We start from the raw sequence: 18,075 nt of genomic DNA, 5'->3' as shown, positions 1-18,075 counted from the left end.
TTTGCATTTTATTTTCATGTAATTATATTTGCTCATTTTATGTTGTTGCTTTTTTTAACAGTTACCTTTATTGCTGTCACAGCAGCTGGAGCAGGTGAGACATTTGCCATGCTATTTAAGAATCAACTCTGTGACATAATTAAAACGGTAATATATTATCAGATTACCCTGTGTCAATTTCATTTAAAACCAAAAGCTGATGATAAGAAGACAATGTGAATTTTCATGGAAATACCAATATTGTGGATAGCCTAGTTTAAGTAGGCTAAGCTACCAGCAAAATGCCAATTCAACCCATGGTTACAAGTGCATAATAAAAAGCATAGCTAGCTGCATGTTAAATCATTGACCGTTTTCACATCTCATTTTGAGAAATTCAATGTTTTGTTAACATTTTACCCAATAACTTCAATATATTACCTAGCCAACTGTAGTAGGCTACAATTCAAATGTTTATTTGTATTTTTACTTTTAAGGGGAGCGGTGGTTTTGGCTCCAGTTGTCCTAGGAGCTGTAGGGTTTACCGCGCTGGCATCGCCGCAAACTCCCTTGCAGCCGGCATGATGGCATCGGCAGCCTCTGCAAGTGGTGGCGGTGTGTTGGCTGGAAGCACCGTTGCCGTTCTGCAGTCGGCAGGTAATGACAGTCACATATTCATGTGTTTAAATATCATATTTAAAAATCTGTCTTACATAATTGTGTTGTGTCCAATACAGTGGCAACCTTACAGAGAACCATATTGTCAATTAATTGCTATTAGAGTCACAGAATCAAAACAATATGATCTTGTGATAATCCCCCCAACTATACCATGAACATCTCTCTTTATGATCTATTTCTTCCCTCTTTATTGTGCATATTAGAACATTGAAGAGCTCTTATTTTCAGACAAGACAAGGCTACGATGCCCTGGTGCCTGAGGTACATTCTGTTGTGAATGCCACAGTGAACGATGTATGTTGTGTTGTTTCCCTCTAGGTGCAGCAGGGTTAGCTGGGTCTACAGCCGCAGTGGTGGCTGGTGTTGGAGGAACAGTGGGATGGCTCACCGCTGCAGCAGCTGCACTCATCTGATGATCCAAACATTGATGATTGATAGCTGTCTTGGGACAGCTCTCTTGTTAAAGAGATGTTTAATCTCAGAGATCACCTATTTAAATAGCGAATACATGTAAACACTTGATAACATGGTGAAGGAATGCTTTGTGTTAAAAAGGTTTAATATTGAAGTTCATATCTGCCATATTGTGTGCAATGAAGGCAAATGATGACTGACTTGTTCTGTTTGTACATCTTGGTAAGATGCACTTTATTATGTTCTTTCAAGCCCAGAGCTTTTATATACCTTACTTTTTACTTTTTCATATTTCAGTTGAATACCTTATTTATCTCAATAAAAGGTCAGGTGTTGCCAGATATATTGTAAACATTTGTCTGGTGTCTTTGTCTCCATATACAGTATGTGTCAGCTAGGGATGGAAATCAGTTTAGTCTTTGAAACTTGATGTTTCCCAATTGAGCTGAGTAGGCTGCTGTCTTCAAATCTGTACCTCACTGTTCTGTTGTACAGTGTCTATGGCTGCATTGGTTTGTGCTTTTAAGTTTTAATGGCAGACTACACCAATTGGCGTATTGCCGCCACCTACTGTACAACCATTATACTTTGTGATACGGTAATACAAAATTGGGGGAAAGGAAAATTACCATGTCAACTATTAGCCCTCACTAAAAAACCCACCACCCCTTTCCACCATTTAACCCTATCTAATCCTACTCCAGGCCAACAGTCTGGGAGGACAGAACATTACCACTCAACACCCCCTGATATTTGTGCGTCTGTAACTTTCTCACTAATCATTATTCACAATTCATTCAGGACTATCCGTAATCATGGTAGCATCCACATTAATGTAGAAGTGTTTAGAAACATATTCTATTATTATTTACAATAAAAGTGACTCCAAAATATACAATACATTATTTATCATTAGTTTCTATAGGGCACAAAATCAACTGACACAAAAAATTATGTGAAACACAACCAAAACAAACAGCAAATGCATCCAACAAGTGTGTAGCGTCACAAGATTGATGTAATCATTGCGTGCTAGGAATATGAGGCCAAATACGAAACTTTTGACTACATTAATACACATATAAGTCAATTTGTCCCAATATTTTGGGTCCCCCTAAAATGGGGGGACTATGAACAAAAAGTGCTGTAATTTCTAAACGGTTCACCTGATATGATGAAAATACATTCAAATTAAAGCTGACAGACTGCACTTTAACCTCATAGTCATTGTATCAAGTGCTGGAGTACAGAGCCAAAGGAACAAAACATTTGTCACTGTCCCAATACTTTTGTAGCTCACTGTATATTTTCAAAGACTCACTCAAATGGGTTGCTTTAAACGCTTTACTTTCTGGTCAATTTGTTCCTTTGTTCTGTAAAATCCCATGGCCTGGTTACAGTTAGTTTACCAAAACACACATTTGTTACAGTGCTCTCAATTGATAGTGGTGCTTTGTAGTGTAATGCCCTTACTGAAGAGATGATGGTTGTCGTTTTACTGTAATAAAGTGTTAAAGAAACCACAGTGCCACCTGCAGAGTCACTGTTCACTCACAGTTGTAGTTGCCGTATTGTCACATGCAAGCCTTTAGTGCCACCTAGTGTCAAGGGATGGGCCAAAACAATAAAAATACTGGCATGTCACTTACATTACTTACTGTAAAGCCACAATGAAGAATATTACTTTAAACAGTGTCATATAAGCTTAGTACAACTCTCTTAGGCCAAAATAAAAGGTTGTTTTACTCCACTGTTTGTAAACAATGTTTTTCGTAGACAAAAAATTACTTAAAAACTATCATTTTAATCTCATGGCAGTCATTATATTGCAACGCACTATACTTGCGTTCTGCATCTGTAGAGCCATCTATGAATTTGGGAGTGGTTACATTTCTCAAGCCCCAAACTGCAGTTTTATAAAAGCCAAGTGATGGGAATGCCGTTCGGCTGGAAAACGAATAAAGGATTGTGCCTTTCTTTACTAACTTTTGAAAATAACTAAAAGCATTTTAGCCAACACCTTTGGCTCTATTGTCCTGTTTCATGTTCCTTTCACGTGATGGCCTAATTATCGAAGATCTTTATCTAATGTCCTTTTCACTGGAATAACAAACGGTTGACTTTCGTTTCTGTTTGCCTGCTCCACGACAATGGACAACGGAACTTGTTCCACAAGTCATGACAACCATACCAATTAAGTTTCATATACGGGATGCTTGAAATGTCCAATAGGGGCACGGAGATGGATATAGACACACCCTAAATTGGCGCGCTTAAGTTTCGTTTACCAAAACGTTCTAGCCACTGCATTATTTAACCCTGACCCAGTCTTCTTCCCTACAGTCACTGATACAGTCACTGAGGAACCATGGGACTTCGTGAGTAACCTAAACCTCTAATATATCTGGCTAAATCTAAATTGTGTGAAGTAGGCTAGGCTACAGTAACAATAACCAATGCATCATTTTTGCATTTTATTTTCATGTAATTATATTTGCTCATTTTATGTTGTTGCTTTTTTTAACAGTTACCTTTATTGCTCTCACAGCAGCTGGAGCAGGTGAGACATTTGCCATGCTATTTAAGAATCAACTCTGTGACATAATTAAAACGGTAATATATTATCAGATTACCCTGTGTCAATTTCATTTAAAACCAAAAGCTGATGATAAGAAGACAATGTGAATTTTCATGGAAATACCAATATTGTGGATAGCCTAGTTTAAGTAGGCTAAGCTACCAGCAAAATGCCAATTCAACCCATGGTTACAAGTGCATAATAAAAAGCATAGCTAGCTGCATGTTAAATCATTGACCGTTTTCACATCTCATTTTGAGAAATTAAATGTTTTGTTAACATTTTACCCAATAACTTCAATATATTGCCTAGCCAACTGTAGTAGGCTACAATTCAAATGTTTATTTGTATTTTTACTTTTAAGGGGGAGCGGTGGTTTTTGCTCCAGTTGTCCCTAGGAGTTGTAGGGTTTACCGCCGCTGGCATCGCGCAAACTCCCCTTGCAGCCGGCATGATGGCATCGGCAGCCTCTGCAAGTGGTGGCGGTGTGTTGGCTGGAAGCACCGTTGCCGTTCTGCAGTCGGCAGGTAATGACAGTCACATATTCATGTGTTTAAATATCATATTTAAAATCTGTCTTACATAATTGTGTTGTGTCCAATACAGTGGCAACCTTACAGAGAACCATATTGTCAATTAATTGCTATTAGAGTCACAGAATCAAAAACAATATGATCTTGTGATAATCCCCCAACTATACCATGAACATCTCTCTTTATGATCTATTTCTTCCCCCTTTATTGTGCATATTAGAACATTGAAGAGCTCTTATTTTCAGACAAGACAAGGCTACGATGCCCTGGTGCCTGAGGTACATTCTGTTGTGAATGCCACAGTGAACGATGTATGTTGTGTTGTTTCCCTCTAGGTGCAGCAGGGTTAGCTGGGTCTACAGCCGCAGTGGTGGCTAGTGTTGGAGGAACAGTGGGATGGCTCACCGCTGCAGCAGCTGCACTCATCTGATGATCCAAACATTGATGATTGATAGCTGTCTTGGGACAGCTCTCTTGTCAAAGAGATGTTTAATCTCAGAGATCACCTATTTAAATAGCGAATACATGTAAACACTTGATAACATGGTGAAGGAATGCTTTGTGTTAAAAAGGTTTAATATTGAAGTTCATATCTGCCATATTGTGTGCAATGAAGGCAAATGATGACTGACTTGTTCTGTTTGTACATCTTGGTAAGATGCACTTTATTATGTTCTTTCAAGCCCAGAGCTTTTATATACCTTACTTTTACTTTTTCATATTTCAGTTGAATACCTTATTTATCTCAATAAAAGGTCAGGTGTTGCCAGATATATTGTAAACATTTGTCTGGTGTCTTTGTCTCCATATACAGTATGTGTCAGCTAGGGATGGAAATCAGTTTAGTCTTTGAAACTTGATGTTTCCCAATTGAGCTGAGTAGGCTGCTGTCTTCAAATCTGTACCTCACTGTTCTGTTGTACAGTGTCTATGGCTGCATTGGTTTGTGCTTTTAAGTTTTAATGGCAGACTACACCAATTGGCGTATTACCGCCACCTACTGTACAACCATTATACTTTGTGATACGGTAATACAACATTGGGGGAAAGGAAAATTACCATGTCAACTATTAGCCCTCACTAAAAAACCCACCACCCCTTTCCACCATTTAACCCTATCTAATCCTACTCCAGGCCAACAGTCTGGGAGGACAGAACATTACCACTCAACACCCCCTGATATTTGTGCGTCTGTAACTTTCTCACTAATCATTATTCACAATTCATTCAGGACTATCCGTAATCATGGTAGCATCCACATTAATGTAGAAGTGTTTAGAAACATATTCTATTATTATTTACAATAAAAGTGACTCCAAAATATACAATACATTATTTATCATTAGTTTCTATAGGGCACAAAATCAACTGACACAAAAAATTATGTGAAACACAACCAAAACAAACAGCAAATGCATCCAACAAGTGTGTAGCGTCACAAGATTGATGTAATCATTGCGTGCTAGGAATATGAGGCCAAATACGAAACTTTTGACTACATTAATACACATATAAGTCAATTTGTCCCAATATTTTGGGTCCCCTAAAATGGGGGGACTATGAACAAAAAGTGCTGTAATTTCTAAACGGTTCACCTGATATGTATGAAAATACATTCAAATTAAAGCTGACAGACTGCACTTTAACCTCATAGTCATTGTATCAAGTGCTGGAGTACAGAGCCAAAGGAACAAAACATTTGTCACTGTCCCAATACTTTTGTAGCTCACTGTATATTTTCAAAGACTCACTCAAATGGGTTGCTTTAAACGCTTTACTTTCTGGTCAATTTGTTCCTTTGTTCTGTAAAATCCCATGGCCTGGTTACAGTTAGTTTACCAAAACACACATTTGTTACAGTGCTCTCAATTGATAGTGATGCTTTGTAGTGTAATGCCCTTACTGAAGAGATGATGGTTGTCGTTTTACTGTAATAAATGTTAAAGAAACCACAGTGCCACCTGCAGAGTCACTGTTCACTCACAGTTGTAGTTGCCGTATTGTCACATGCAAGCCTTTAGTGCCACCTAGTGTCAAGGGATGGGCCAAAACAATAAAAATACTGGCATGTCACTTACATTACTTACTGTAAAGCCACAATGAAGAATATTACTTTAAACAGTGTCATATAAGCTTAGTACAACTCTCTTAGGCCAAAATAAAAGGTTGTTTTACTCCACTGTTTGTAAACAATGTTTTCGTAGACAAAAATTACTTAAAAACTATCATTTTAATCTCATGGCAGTCATTATATTGCAACGCACTATACTTGCGTTCTGCATCTGTAGAGCCATCTATGAATTTGGGAGTGGTTACATTTCTCAAGCCCCAAACTGCAGTTTTATAAAAAGCCAAGTGATGGGAATGCCGTTCGGCTGGAAAACGAATAAAGGATTGTGCCTTTCTTTACTAACTTTGAAAATAACTAAAAGCATTTTAGCCAACACCTTTGGCTCTATTGTCCTGTTTCATGTTCCTTTCACGTGATGGCCTAATTATCGAAGATCTTTATCTAATGTCCTTTTCACTGGAATAACAAACGGTTGACTTTCGTTTCTGTTTGCCTGCTCCACGACAATGGACAACGGAACTTGTTCCACAAGTCATGACAACCATACCAATTAAGTTTCATATACGGGATGCTTGAAATGTCCAATAGGGGCACGGAGATGGATATAGACACACCCTAAATTGGCGCGCTTAAGTTTCGTTTACCAAAACGTTCTAGCCACTGCATTATTTAACCCTGACCCAGTCTTCTTCCCTACAGTCACTGATACAGTCACTGAGGAACCATGGGACTTCGTGAGTAACCTAAACCTCTAATATATCTGGCTAAATCTAAATTGTGTGAAGTAGGCTAGGCTACAGTAACAATAACCAATGCATCATTTTTGCATTTTATTTTCATGTAATTATATTTGCTCATTTTATGTTGTTGCTTTTTTTAACAGTTACCTTTATTGCTCTCACAGCAGCTGGAGCAGGTGAGACATTTGCCATGCTATTTAAGAATCAACTCTGTGACATAATTAAAACGGTAATATATTATCAGATTACCCTGTGTCAATTTCATTTAAAACCAAAAGCTGATGATAAGAAGACAATGTGAATTTTCATGGAAATACCAATATTGTGGATAGCCTAGTTTAAGTAGGCTAAGCTACCAGCAAAATGCCAATTCAACCCATGGTTACAAGTGCATAATAAAAAGCATAGCTAGCTGCATGTTAAATCATTGACCGTTTTCACATCTCATTTTGAGAAATTAAATGTTTTGTTAACATTTTACCCAATAACTTCAATATATTGCCTAGCCAACTGTAGTAGGCTACAATTCAAATGTTTATTTGTATTTTTACTTTTAAGGGGGAGCGGTGGTTTTTGCTCCAGTTGTCCTAGGAGTTGTAGGGTTTACCGCCGCTGGCATCGCCGCAAACTCCCTTGCAGCCGGCATGATGGCATCGGCAGCCTCTGCAAGTGGTGGCGGTGTGTTGGCTGGAAGCACCGTTGCCGTTCTGCAGTCGGCAGGTAATGACAGTCACATATTCATGTGTTTAAATATCATATTTAAAATCTGTCTTACATAATTGTGTTGTGTCCAATACAGTGGCAACCTTACAGAGAACCATATTGTCAATTAATTGCTATTAGAGTCACAGAATCAAAAACAATATGATCTTGTGATAATCCCCCAACTATACCATGAACATCTCTCTTTATGATCTATTTCTTCCCCCTTTATTGTGCATATTAGAACATTGAAGAGCTCTTATTTTCAGACAAGACAAGGCTACGATGCCCTGGTGCCTGAGGTACATTCTGTTGTGAATGCCACAGTGAGCGATGTATGTTGTGTTGTTTCCCTCTAGGTGCAGCAGGGTTAGCTGGGTCTACAGCCGCAGTGGTGGCTAGTGTTGGAGGAACAGTGGGATGGCTCACCGCTGCAGCAGCTGCACTCATCTGATGATCCAAACATTGATGATTGATAGCTGTCTTGGGACAGCTCTCTTGTCAAAGAGATGTTTAATCTCAGAGATCACCTATTTAAATAGCGAATACATGTAAACACTTGATAACATGGTGAAGGAATGCTTTGTGTTAAAAGGTTTAATATTGAAGTTCATATCTGCCATATTGTGTGCAATGAAGGCAAATGATGACTGACTTGTTCTGTTTGTACATCTTGGTAAGATGCACTTTATTATGTTCTTTCAAGCCCAGAGCTTTTATATACCTTACTTTTTACTTTTTCATATTTCAGTTGAATACCTTATTTATCTCAATAAAAGGTCAGGTGTTGCCAGATATATTGTAAACATTTGTCTGGTGTCTTTGTCTCCATATACAGTATGTGTCAGCTAGGGATGGAAATCAGTTTAGTCTTTGAAACTTGATGTTTCCCAATTGAGCTGAGTAGGCTGCTGTCTTCAAATCTGTACCTCACTGTTCTGTTGTACAGTGTCTATGGCTGCATTGGTTTGTGCTTTTAAGTTTTAATGGCAGACTACACCAATTGGCGTATTGCCGCCACCTACTGTACAACCATTATACTTTGTGATACGGTAATACAACATTGGGGGAAAGGAAAATTACCATGTCAACTATTAGCCCTCACTAAAAAACCCACCACCCCTTTCCACCATTTAACCCTATCTAATCCTACTCCAGGCCAACAGTCTGGGAGGACAGAACATTACCACTCAACACCCCCTGATATTTGTGCGTCTGTAACTTTCTCACTAATCATTATTCACAATTCATTCAGGACTATCCGTAATCATGGTAGCATCCACATTAATGTAGAAGTGTTTAGAAACATATTCTATTATTATTTACAATAAAAGTGACTCCAAAATATACAATACATTATTTATCATTAGTTTCTATAGGGCACAAAATCAACTGACACAAAAAATTATGTGAAACACAACCAAAACAAACAGCAAATGCATCCAACAAGTGTGTAGCGTCACAAGATTGATGTAATCATTGCGTGCTAGGAATATGAGGCCAAATACGAAACTTTTGACTACATTAATACACATATAAGTCAATTTGTCCCAATATTTTGGGTCCCCTAAAATGGGGGACTATGAACAAAAAGTGCTGTAATTTCTAAACGGTTCACCTGATATGTATGAAAATACATTCAAATTAAAGCTGACAGACTGCACTTTAACCTCATAGTCATTGTATCAAGTGCTGGAGTACAGAGCCAAAGGAACAAAACATTTGTCACTGTCCCAATACTTTTGTAGCTCACTGTATATTTTCAAAGACTCACTCAAATGGGTTGCTTTAAACGCTTTACTTTCTGGTCAATTTGTTCCTTTGTTCTGTAAAATCCCATGGCCTGGTTACAGTTAGTTTACCAAAACACACATTTGTTACAGTGCTCTCAATTGATAGTGGTGCTTTGTAGTGTAATGCCCTTAATGAAGAGATGATGGTTAGTGGTCCTCTGTAGCTCAGCTGGTAGAGCACGGCGCTTGCAACGCCAAGGTAGTGGGTTCGATCCCCGGGACCACCCATACGCAAAAATGTATGCACGCATGACTGTAAGTCGCTTTGGATAAAAGCGTCTGCTAAATGGCATATTATTATTATTATTATTATGGTTGTGGTTTTACAGTAATAAGGGTTAAAGAGACCACAGTGCCACCTGCAGAGTCACTGTTCACTCACAGTTGTAGTTGCCGTATTGTCACATGCAAGCCTTTATCGCCACCTAGTGTCAAGGGATGGGCCAAAACAATAAAAATACTGGTATGTCACTTACATTACTTACTGTAAAGCCACAATGAAGAATATTATTTTAAACAGTGTCATATAAGCTTAGTACAACTCTCTTAGGCCAAAATAAAAGGTTGTTTTACTCCACTGTTTGTAAACAATGTTTTCGTAGACAAAAATTTCTTAAAAACTATCATTTTAATCTCATGGCAGTCATTGTATTGCAACGCACTATACTTGCGTTCTGCATCTGTAGAGCCATCTATGAATTTGGGAGTGGTTACATTTCTCCAGCCCCAAACTTCAGTTTTATAAAAAGCCAAGTGATGGGGATGCCGTTCGGCTGGAAAACGAATAAAGGATTGTGCATTTCTGTACTAACTTTGAAAATAACTAAAAGCATTTTAGCCAACACCTTTGGCTCTATTGTCCTGTTTCATGTTCCTTTCACGTGATGGCCTAATTATCGAATATCTTTATCTAATGTCATTTTCACTGGAATAACAAACGGTTGACTTTCGTTTCTGTTGGCTTGCTCGACGACAATGGACAACAGAACTTGTTCCGGCAAGTCATGACAACCATACCAATTAAGTTTCATATACGGGATGCTTGAAATGTCCAATAGGGGCACGGAGATGGATATAGACACACCCTAAATTGGCGCGCTTAAGTTTCGTTTCCCAAAACGTTCTAGCCACTGCATTATTTAACCTGACCCAGTTTTCTTCCCTACAGTCACTGATACAGTCACAGAGGAACCATGAAATATAGTGAGTAACCTAAACCTCTAATATATCTGGCTAAATCTAAATTGTGTGAAGTAGGCTAGGCTACAGTAACAATAACCAATGCATCATTTTTGCATTTTATTTTCATGTAATTATATTTGCTCATTTTATGTTGTTGCTTTTTTTAACAGTTACCTTTATTGCGGTCGCAGCAGGAGCAGGTGAGACATTTGCCATGCTATTTAAGAATCAACTCTGTGACATAATTAAAACGGTAATATATTATCAGATTACCCTGTGTCAATTTCATTTAAAACCAAAAGCTGATGATAAGAAGACAATGTGAATTTTCATGGAAATACCAATATTGTGGATAGCCTAGTTTAAGTAGGCTAAGCTACCAGCAAAATGCCAATTCAACCCATGGTTACAAGTGCATAATAAAAAGCATAGCTAGCTGCATGTTAAATCATTGACCGTTTTCACATCTCATTTTGAGAAATTCAACATTTTGTTAACATTTTACCCAATAACTTCAATATACTACCTAGCCAACTGTAGTAGGCTACAATTCAAATGTTTATTTGTATTTTTACTTTTAAGGGGGAGCGGTGGTCTTGGCTCCAGTTGCCCTAGGAGCTGTAGGGTTTACCGCCGCTGGCATCGCCGCAAAGTGATTTGCAGCCGGCATGATGGCATCGGCAGCCTCTGCAAGTGGTGGCGGTGTGTTGGCTGGAAGCACCGTTGCCGTTCTGCAGTCGGCAGGTAATGACAGTCACATATTCATGTGTTTAAATATCATATTTAAAAATCTGTCTTACATAATTGTGTTGTGTCCAATACAGTGGCAACCTTACAGAGAACCATATTGTCAATTAATTGCTATTAGAGTCACAGAATCAAAAACAATATGATCTCGTGATAATCCCCCAACTATACCATGAACATCTCTCTTTATGATCTATTTCTTCCCCCTTTATTGTGCATATTAGAACATTGAAGAGCTCTTATTTTCAGACAAGACAAGGCTACGATGCCCTGGTGCCTGAGGTACATTCTGTTGTGAATGCCACAGTGAACGATGTATGTTGTGTTGTTTCCCTCTAGGTGCAGCAGGGTTAGCTGGGTCTACAACCGCAGTGGTGGCTGGTGTTGGAGGAACAGTGGGATGGCTCTCCGCTGCACTCATCTGGTGATCAAAACATTGATGATGGATAGCTGTCTTGGGACAGCTCTCTTGTCAAAGAGATGTTTAATCTCAGAGATCACCTATTTAAATAGCGAATACATGTAAACACTTGATAACACGGTGAAGGAATGCTTTGTGTTAAAAAGGTTTAATATTGAAGTTCATATCTGCCATATTGTGTGCAATGAAGGCAAATGATGACTGACTTGTTCTGTTTGTACATCTTGGTAAGATGCACTTTATTATGTTATTTCAAGCCCAGAGCTTTTATATACCTTACTTTTTACTTTTTCATATTTCAGTTGAATACCTTCTTTATCTCAATAAAAGGTCAGGTGTTGCCAGATATATTGTAAACATTTGTCTGGTGTCTTTGTCTCCATATACAGTATGTGTCAGCTAGGGATGGAAATCAGTTTAGTCTTTGAAACTTGATGTTTCCCAATTGAGCTGAGTAGGCTGCTGTCTTCAAATCTGTACCTCACTGTTCTGTTGTACAGTGTCTATGGCTGCATTGGTTTGTGCTTTTAAGTTTTAATGGCAGACTACACCAATTGGCGTATTGCCGCCACCTACTGTACAAGCATTATACTTTGTGATACGGTAATACAAAATTGGGGGAAAGGAAAATTACCATGTCAACTATTAGCCCTCACTAAAAAACCTACCACCCCTTTCCACCATTTAACCCTATCTAATCCTACTCCAGGCCAACAGTCTGGGAGGACAGAACATTACCACTCAACACCCCCTGATATTTGTGCGTCTGTAACTTTCTCACTAATCATTATTCACAATTCATTCAGGACTATCCGTAATCATGGTAGCATCCACATTAATGTAGAAGTGTTTAGAAACATATTCTATTATTATTTACAATAAAAGTGACTCCAAAATATACAATACATTATTTATCATTAGTTTCTATAGGGCACAAAATCATCTGACACAAAAAATTATGTGAAACACAACCAAAACAAACAGCAAATGCATCCAACAAGTGTGTAGCGTCACAAGATTGATGTAATCATTGCGTGCTAGGAATATGAGGCCAAATTTGTCCCAATATTTTGGGTCCCCTAAAATGGGGGGACTATGAACAAAAAGTGCTGTAATTTCTAAACGGTTCACCTGATATGTATGAAAATACATTCAAATTAAAGCTGACAGACTGCACTTTAACCTCATAGTCATTGTATCAAGTGCTGGAGTACAGAGCCAAAGGAACAAAACATTTGTCACTGTCCAAATACTTTTGTAGCTCACTGTATATTTTCAAAGACTCACTCAAATGGGTTGCTTTAAACGCTTTACTTTCTGGTCAATTTGTTCCTTTGTTCTGTAAAATCCCATGGCCTGGTTACAGTTAGTTTACCAAAACACACATTTGTTACAGTGCTCTCAATTGATAGTGGGGCTTTGTAGTGTAATGCCCTTAATGAAGAGATGATGGTTGTGGTTTTACAGTAATAAGGGTTAAAGAGACCACAGTGCCACCTGCAGAGTCACTGTTCACTCACAGTTGTAGTTGCCGTATTGTCACATGCAAGCCTTTATCGCCACCTAGTGTCAAGGGATGGGCCAAAACAATAAAAATACTGGCATGTCACTTACATTACTTACTGTAAAGCCACAATGAAGAATATTATTTTAAACAGTGTCATATAAGCTTAGTACAACTCTCTTAGGCCAAAATAAAAGGTTGTTTTAAACAATGTTTTCGTAGACAAAAATTACTTAAAAACTATCATTTTAATCTCATGGCAGTCATTGTATTGCAACGCACTATACTTGCGTTCTGCATCTGTAGAGCCATCTATGAATTTGGGAGTGGTTACATTTCTCCAGCCCCAAACGAATAAAGGATTGTGCCTTTCTTTACTAACTTTGAAAATAACTAAAAGCATTTTAGCCAACACCTTTGGCTCTATTGTCCTGTTTCATGTTCCTTTCACGTGATGGCCTAATTATCGAAGATCTTTATCTAATGTCCTTTTCACTGGAATAAGAAAGGTTGACTTTCGTTTCTGTTTGCCTGCTCGACGACAATGGACAACGGAACTTGTTCCGGCAAGTCATGACAACCAGCACCCTATCAATCAAGTTTCAAATGCAGGATGCCTGAAATGTCCGATAAGCGCAACGAGATGTATACAGACACACCCTAAATTGGCACACTTAAGTTTTGTTTACCAAAACGTTCTAGCCACTGCATTATTTAACCCTGACCCAGTCTTTTTCCCTACAGTCACTGATACAGTCACTGAGGAACCATGGGACTTCGTGAGTAACCTAAACCTCTAATATATCTGGCTAAATCTAAATTGTGTGAAGTAGGTTAGGCTACAGTAACAATAACCAATGCATAATTTTTGCATTTAATTTACATGTAATTAATTATATTTGCTCATTGTACATTCTTGCTTTTTTTAACAGTTACCTTTATTGCGGTCACAGCAGCAGGAGCAGGTGAGACATTTGCCATGCTATTTAAGAATAAACTCTGTGACATAATTAAAACGGTAATATATTATCAAATTACCCTGTGTCAATTTCATTTAAAACCAAAAGCTGATGATAAGAAGACAATGTGAATTTTCATGTAAATACCAATATTGTGGATAGCCTAGTTTAAGTAGGCTAAGCTACCAGCAAAATGCCAATTCAACCCATGGTTACAAGTGCATAATAAAAAGCATAGTGTGGGAATTTATTCTCTTATATTTTAGATGTGCTGTTAGCTTAACAAGAAAGCATTAATGATTAAACATAATAGATTTGTACTGTACTGAAATAGATTGGTCAACATAACAAGCTGTGAATAATGTGAGGAACTATTAGGGGGTAGGATGAGATAAGACTTGTGTCTCACATACACACACACTGCCTCTTTGTTAGACCGCTCAAGGACATGTGTGCTGACTCTCTGGACAAGTTGCAAAACAACCAACACCTGGCAACAGTGAAGCGCCAAGGGCCTGGGACCAACCTGTGCGCCAACGGTAGGCTGAGTAAGTCTAAACCACGCTCAGTCTCTACTCTGATAGGCCAGCAGGGAGCGGGAACTATCTCTGTCAGAGTATTTAAAGAAGAACTTATAACAATGGACCAGTTCTCTGACTGCCCTGCGTGGTTTTTCAGTGGACCCGTATACACGAACATCATATTTACCATTGAAGTGTTTTGCATTAATTAAAATACTAGTCTATTTTAGAAGACGTGTATTGACCTCTTTTTGTTCCAATACTTAACAATTGGTGACCACCGACGTGATCTGGTAGAGGGACTTCGCTGGATATCGTCCGGCCCATTGGACATCTCTGTCATTGGACGTGTGTTTCACAAAGAGTCCGGACTACTAAAAACAGGTAAGCAGACACCTATTGTTATATAACTGAAGTTCTGCACATTGGCTTTATCCAAATTAATTTTGTGAAACACCTGTCTGATGTAAGTGAACTAAATTATGAATTATTATACGAATTATTATGAGTAGATAAGCACCATATTGTGACATGCAAACCTGTGGTGAATGTGATGTTAAACCATGGTATTATAGAGTATTGTTCCACCGGCACATACCAGAGGGCTAGGTACGGCTAGGATCAGGGAAAATACTGAAATCCCCAGGCTAGGACCACCAGGGGTGGGAACTGTGGGATATAGGGAATCATTGGTCTAAAAGTGTTGCACTACTGACACATATCAGAAGGCTAGATACGGCTAGGATCAGAGGGACACTTACATTTTAGTCGACTCCAGGCTAGGATCACCAGTGGTGAGAACTGGAGGCGTAGGGAATTATTGGCTAAAGGTGTTACGCTACTGACACGTATCAGAGGGCTAGATACGGCTAGGATCAGAGGGACACTTACAATTTTAGATAGTGTTGCACTACTGACACGTACCCGGGGGCTAGGTACGGCTAGGATCAGAGGGACACTTTAGAGTTTAGGGTGTTGTATGCATGAGAGTGCGAATGATCCCAGTGTAATAAAAGAGTGAATGCGGGTTATTAAAATTAATAAACCTGTATACCTTGATAGAAAACTAATTAGGAGTTAAAGAAGTCTGTGTTTGCTTAAACCGTACAACCCGTTAATAACAATTAGGAATATAAAGGTAGAATAATGAATAACTAGTATGACTAAACTGAAACGTTTGAACTGATATAACTGAACTGTAACGTTTGATGTTTGACACAGCATAATACTGGTTTTAAATAATTAAGTTGAAGCAATTTGGTTTATTATTTAATTTAACGTTTGATGTTTGACATAGCATAATACTGGCTTTAAATAATTAAGTTGAAGCAATTTGGTTTATTATTTAATTTAACGTTTGATGTTTGACCCTGCAAAATACTGGTTAAATAATTAGACTGAAATAATTTGGTTTATCGTTGAAATATAAATATGCACCGACTTTAACTAATTAGGTGGGAATAATTTGATTTAAATAAATAGATAGACGTACTTTAAATAATTAAATAACGGACGAATATTACAAATTAAAACGAAAAACAGACAAAACCTGTTCCGACTGGACACAGGAGGGAGAACCGCGAGGGGAGGGGCTAGAGACAGCGAGAGTATGGCTTTTGGAGAGTCAGGAAAGACTAAGAAGTGATTTGTGTCGATTAAGAATTGGCTAAAAACACCACGAAGCGATTATTTGAGAGGTACCTATACATTTCTAACGATATATACGTATGAACTTGCTCACCCGAAGATAGACGTACGTAATGGGTGAGAAAGTAGAGAATATGAGTTTAAGGTTGTACCGTTGTTTGATCATGTGATAAGGTTTAATGGGTAATCGGACCATCACTAATGTGGGTATAGAAGTAATGTATAATATAGTAGAGAGCCAACAGAGGGTTCCATTGAACTATTATGGTTTATTTGGCATTTCAATGGCATAAGGTGAAATCTGTGTGTATGAGTGAATTCGGCGGCTGGTATGGGTGGTGACCGGATACTGCTGAGTATTTGGTTTGTTGATGTTGAATGGAAGATTTGTAGCGTGGTTGGGGTTAAATAGAAATACTCACTTATTCAATAGGGAATGGGTGAAGGGAGAGAGAGCATTACTTTGTGTTGCTGAATGAGGTGAGAGCTAGTGCGGTTTTCATTTGGTGACGTCACCTGCTCTATGAACTGGAAGTATTTACTTTGAAAGCATCGCGGAATGTGTGGGGTGACTGGCAATGTACAGTGGGGAAAAAAAAGTATTTAGTCAGCCACCAATTGTGCAAGTTCTCCCACTTAAAAAGATGAGAGCGGCCTGTAATTTTCATCATAGGTACACGTCAACTATGACAGACAAAATGAGAATTTTTTTTCCAGAAAATCACATTGTAAGGATTTTTAATGAATTTATTAGCAAATTATGGTGGAAAATAAGTATTTGGTCAATAACAAAAGTTTCTCAATACTTTGTTATATACCCTTTGTTGGCAATGACACAGGTCAAACGTTTTCTGTAAGTCTTCACAAGGTTTTCACACACTGTTGCTGGTATTTTGGCCCATTCCTCCATGCAGATCTCCTCTAGAGCAGTGATGTTTTGGGGCTGTCGCTGGGCAACACAGACTTTCAACTCCCTCCAAAGATTTTCTATGGGGTTGAGATCTGGAGACTGGCTAGGCCACTCCAGGACCTTGAAATGCTTCTTACAAAGCCACTCCTTCGTTGCCCGGGCGGTGTGTTTGGGATCATTGTCATGCTGCAAGACCCAGTCACGTTTCATCTTCAATGCCCTTGCTGATGGAAGGAGGTTTTCACTCAAAATCTCACGATACATGGCTCCATTCATTCTTTCCTTTACACGGATCAGTCGTCCTGGTCCCTTTGCAGAAAAACAGCCCCAAAGCATGATGTTTCCACCCCCATGCTTCACAGTAGGTATGGTGTTCTTTGGATGCAACTCAGCATTCTTTGTCCTCCAAACACGACGAGTTGAGTTTTTACTAAAAAGTTATATTTTGGTTTCATCTGACCATATGACATTCTCCCAATCTTCTTCTGGATCATCCAAATGCACTCTAGCAAACTTCAGACGGGCCTGGACATGTACTGGCTTAAGCAGGGGGACACGTCTGGCACTGCAGGGATTTGAGTCCCTGGCGGCGTAGTGTGTTACTGATGGTAGGCTTTGTTACTTTGGTCCCAGCTCTCTGCAGGTCATTCACTAGGTCCCCCCGTGTGGTTCTGGGATTTTGCTCACCGTTCT

General features: G+C 38.7%; 1 protein-coding gene and 2 long non-coding RNA genes across 6 annotated transcripts; all 3 read left to right on the top strand.

Annotated features, from left to right (window-relative positions):
- The first annotated feature begins 487 nt into the window (after positions 1 to 487).
- LOC123481885 lies at positions 488 to 1,426 on the top strand. Its single transcript, XR_006657424.1, has 2 exons — positions 488 to 636; positions 979 to 1,426. It is a non-coding gene; the product is annotated as an uncharacterized LOC123481885 (long non-coding RNA).
- Positions 1,427 to 3,359: 1,933 nt separating this feature from the next.
- LOC121539202 (interferon alpha-inducible protein 27-like protein 2A) lies at positions 3,360 to 8,504 on the top strand. 4 transcript variants are annotated; one of them, XM_045207502.1, is made up of 4 exons: positions 3,360 to 3,452; positions 3,602 to 3,634; positions 7,555 to 7,716; positions 8,058 to 8,504. In XM_045207502.1, the coding sequence occupies exons 1-4, from the start codon at positions 3,443 to 3,445 to the stop codon at positions 8,150 to 8,152; spliced, it is 300 nt and encodes a 99-aa protein (XP_045063437.1). In that variant the 5' UTR covers positions 3,360 to 3,442; the 3' UTR covers positions 8,153 to 8,504. The 4 variants fall into 4 exon arrangements, with proteins under 4 accessions (XP_045063437.1, XP_045063439.1, XP_045063436.1 ...); XM_045207504.1 differs by having other exon boundaries at positions 3,428 to 3,452; positions 3,623 to 3,634; XM_045207501.1 differs by lacking the exons at positions 3,360 to 3,452; positions 3,602 to 3,634 and adding exons at positions 6,903 to 6,990; positions 7,140 to 7,172.
- Positions 8,505 to 10,645: 2,141 nt separating this feature from the next.
- Positions 10,646 to 12,412, top strand: LOC123481886. Its single transcript, XR_006657425.1, has 4 exons — positions 10,646 to 10,694; positions 10,844 to 10,873; positions 11,256 to 11,417; positions 11,760 to 12,412. It is a non-coding gene; the product is annotated as an uncharacterized LOC123481886 (long non-coding RNA).
- Positions 12,413 to 18,075: the final 5,663 nt, after the last annotated feature.

Source organism: Coregonus clupeaformis, chromosome 25, assembly GCF_020615455.1.
Source record: "Coregonus clupeaformis isolate EN_2021a chromosome 25, ASM2061545v1, whole genome shotgun sequence".
Classification (NCBI taxonomy): domain Eukaryota; kingdom Metazoa; phylum Chordata; class Actinopteri; order Salmoniformes; family Salmonidae; genus Coregonus; species Coregonus clupeaformis.
This window is presented reverse-complemented; position numbering and strand designations above follow the sequence as displayed.

Coding starts and splice junctions, on each gene's coding strand:
- LOC121539202 (XM_045207502.1), top strand. Junction 3,635..7,554: donor TCTCACAGCAGCTGGAGCAG/GTGAGACATTTG, acceptor TTTACTTTTAAG/GGGGAGCGGTGGTTTTTGCT. Junction 7,717..8,057: donor TGCCGTTCTGCAGTCGGCAG/GTAATGACAGTC, acceptor GTTTCCCTCTAG/GTGCAGCAGGGTTAGCTGGG.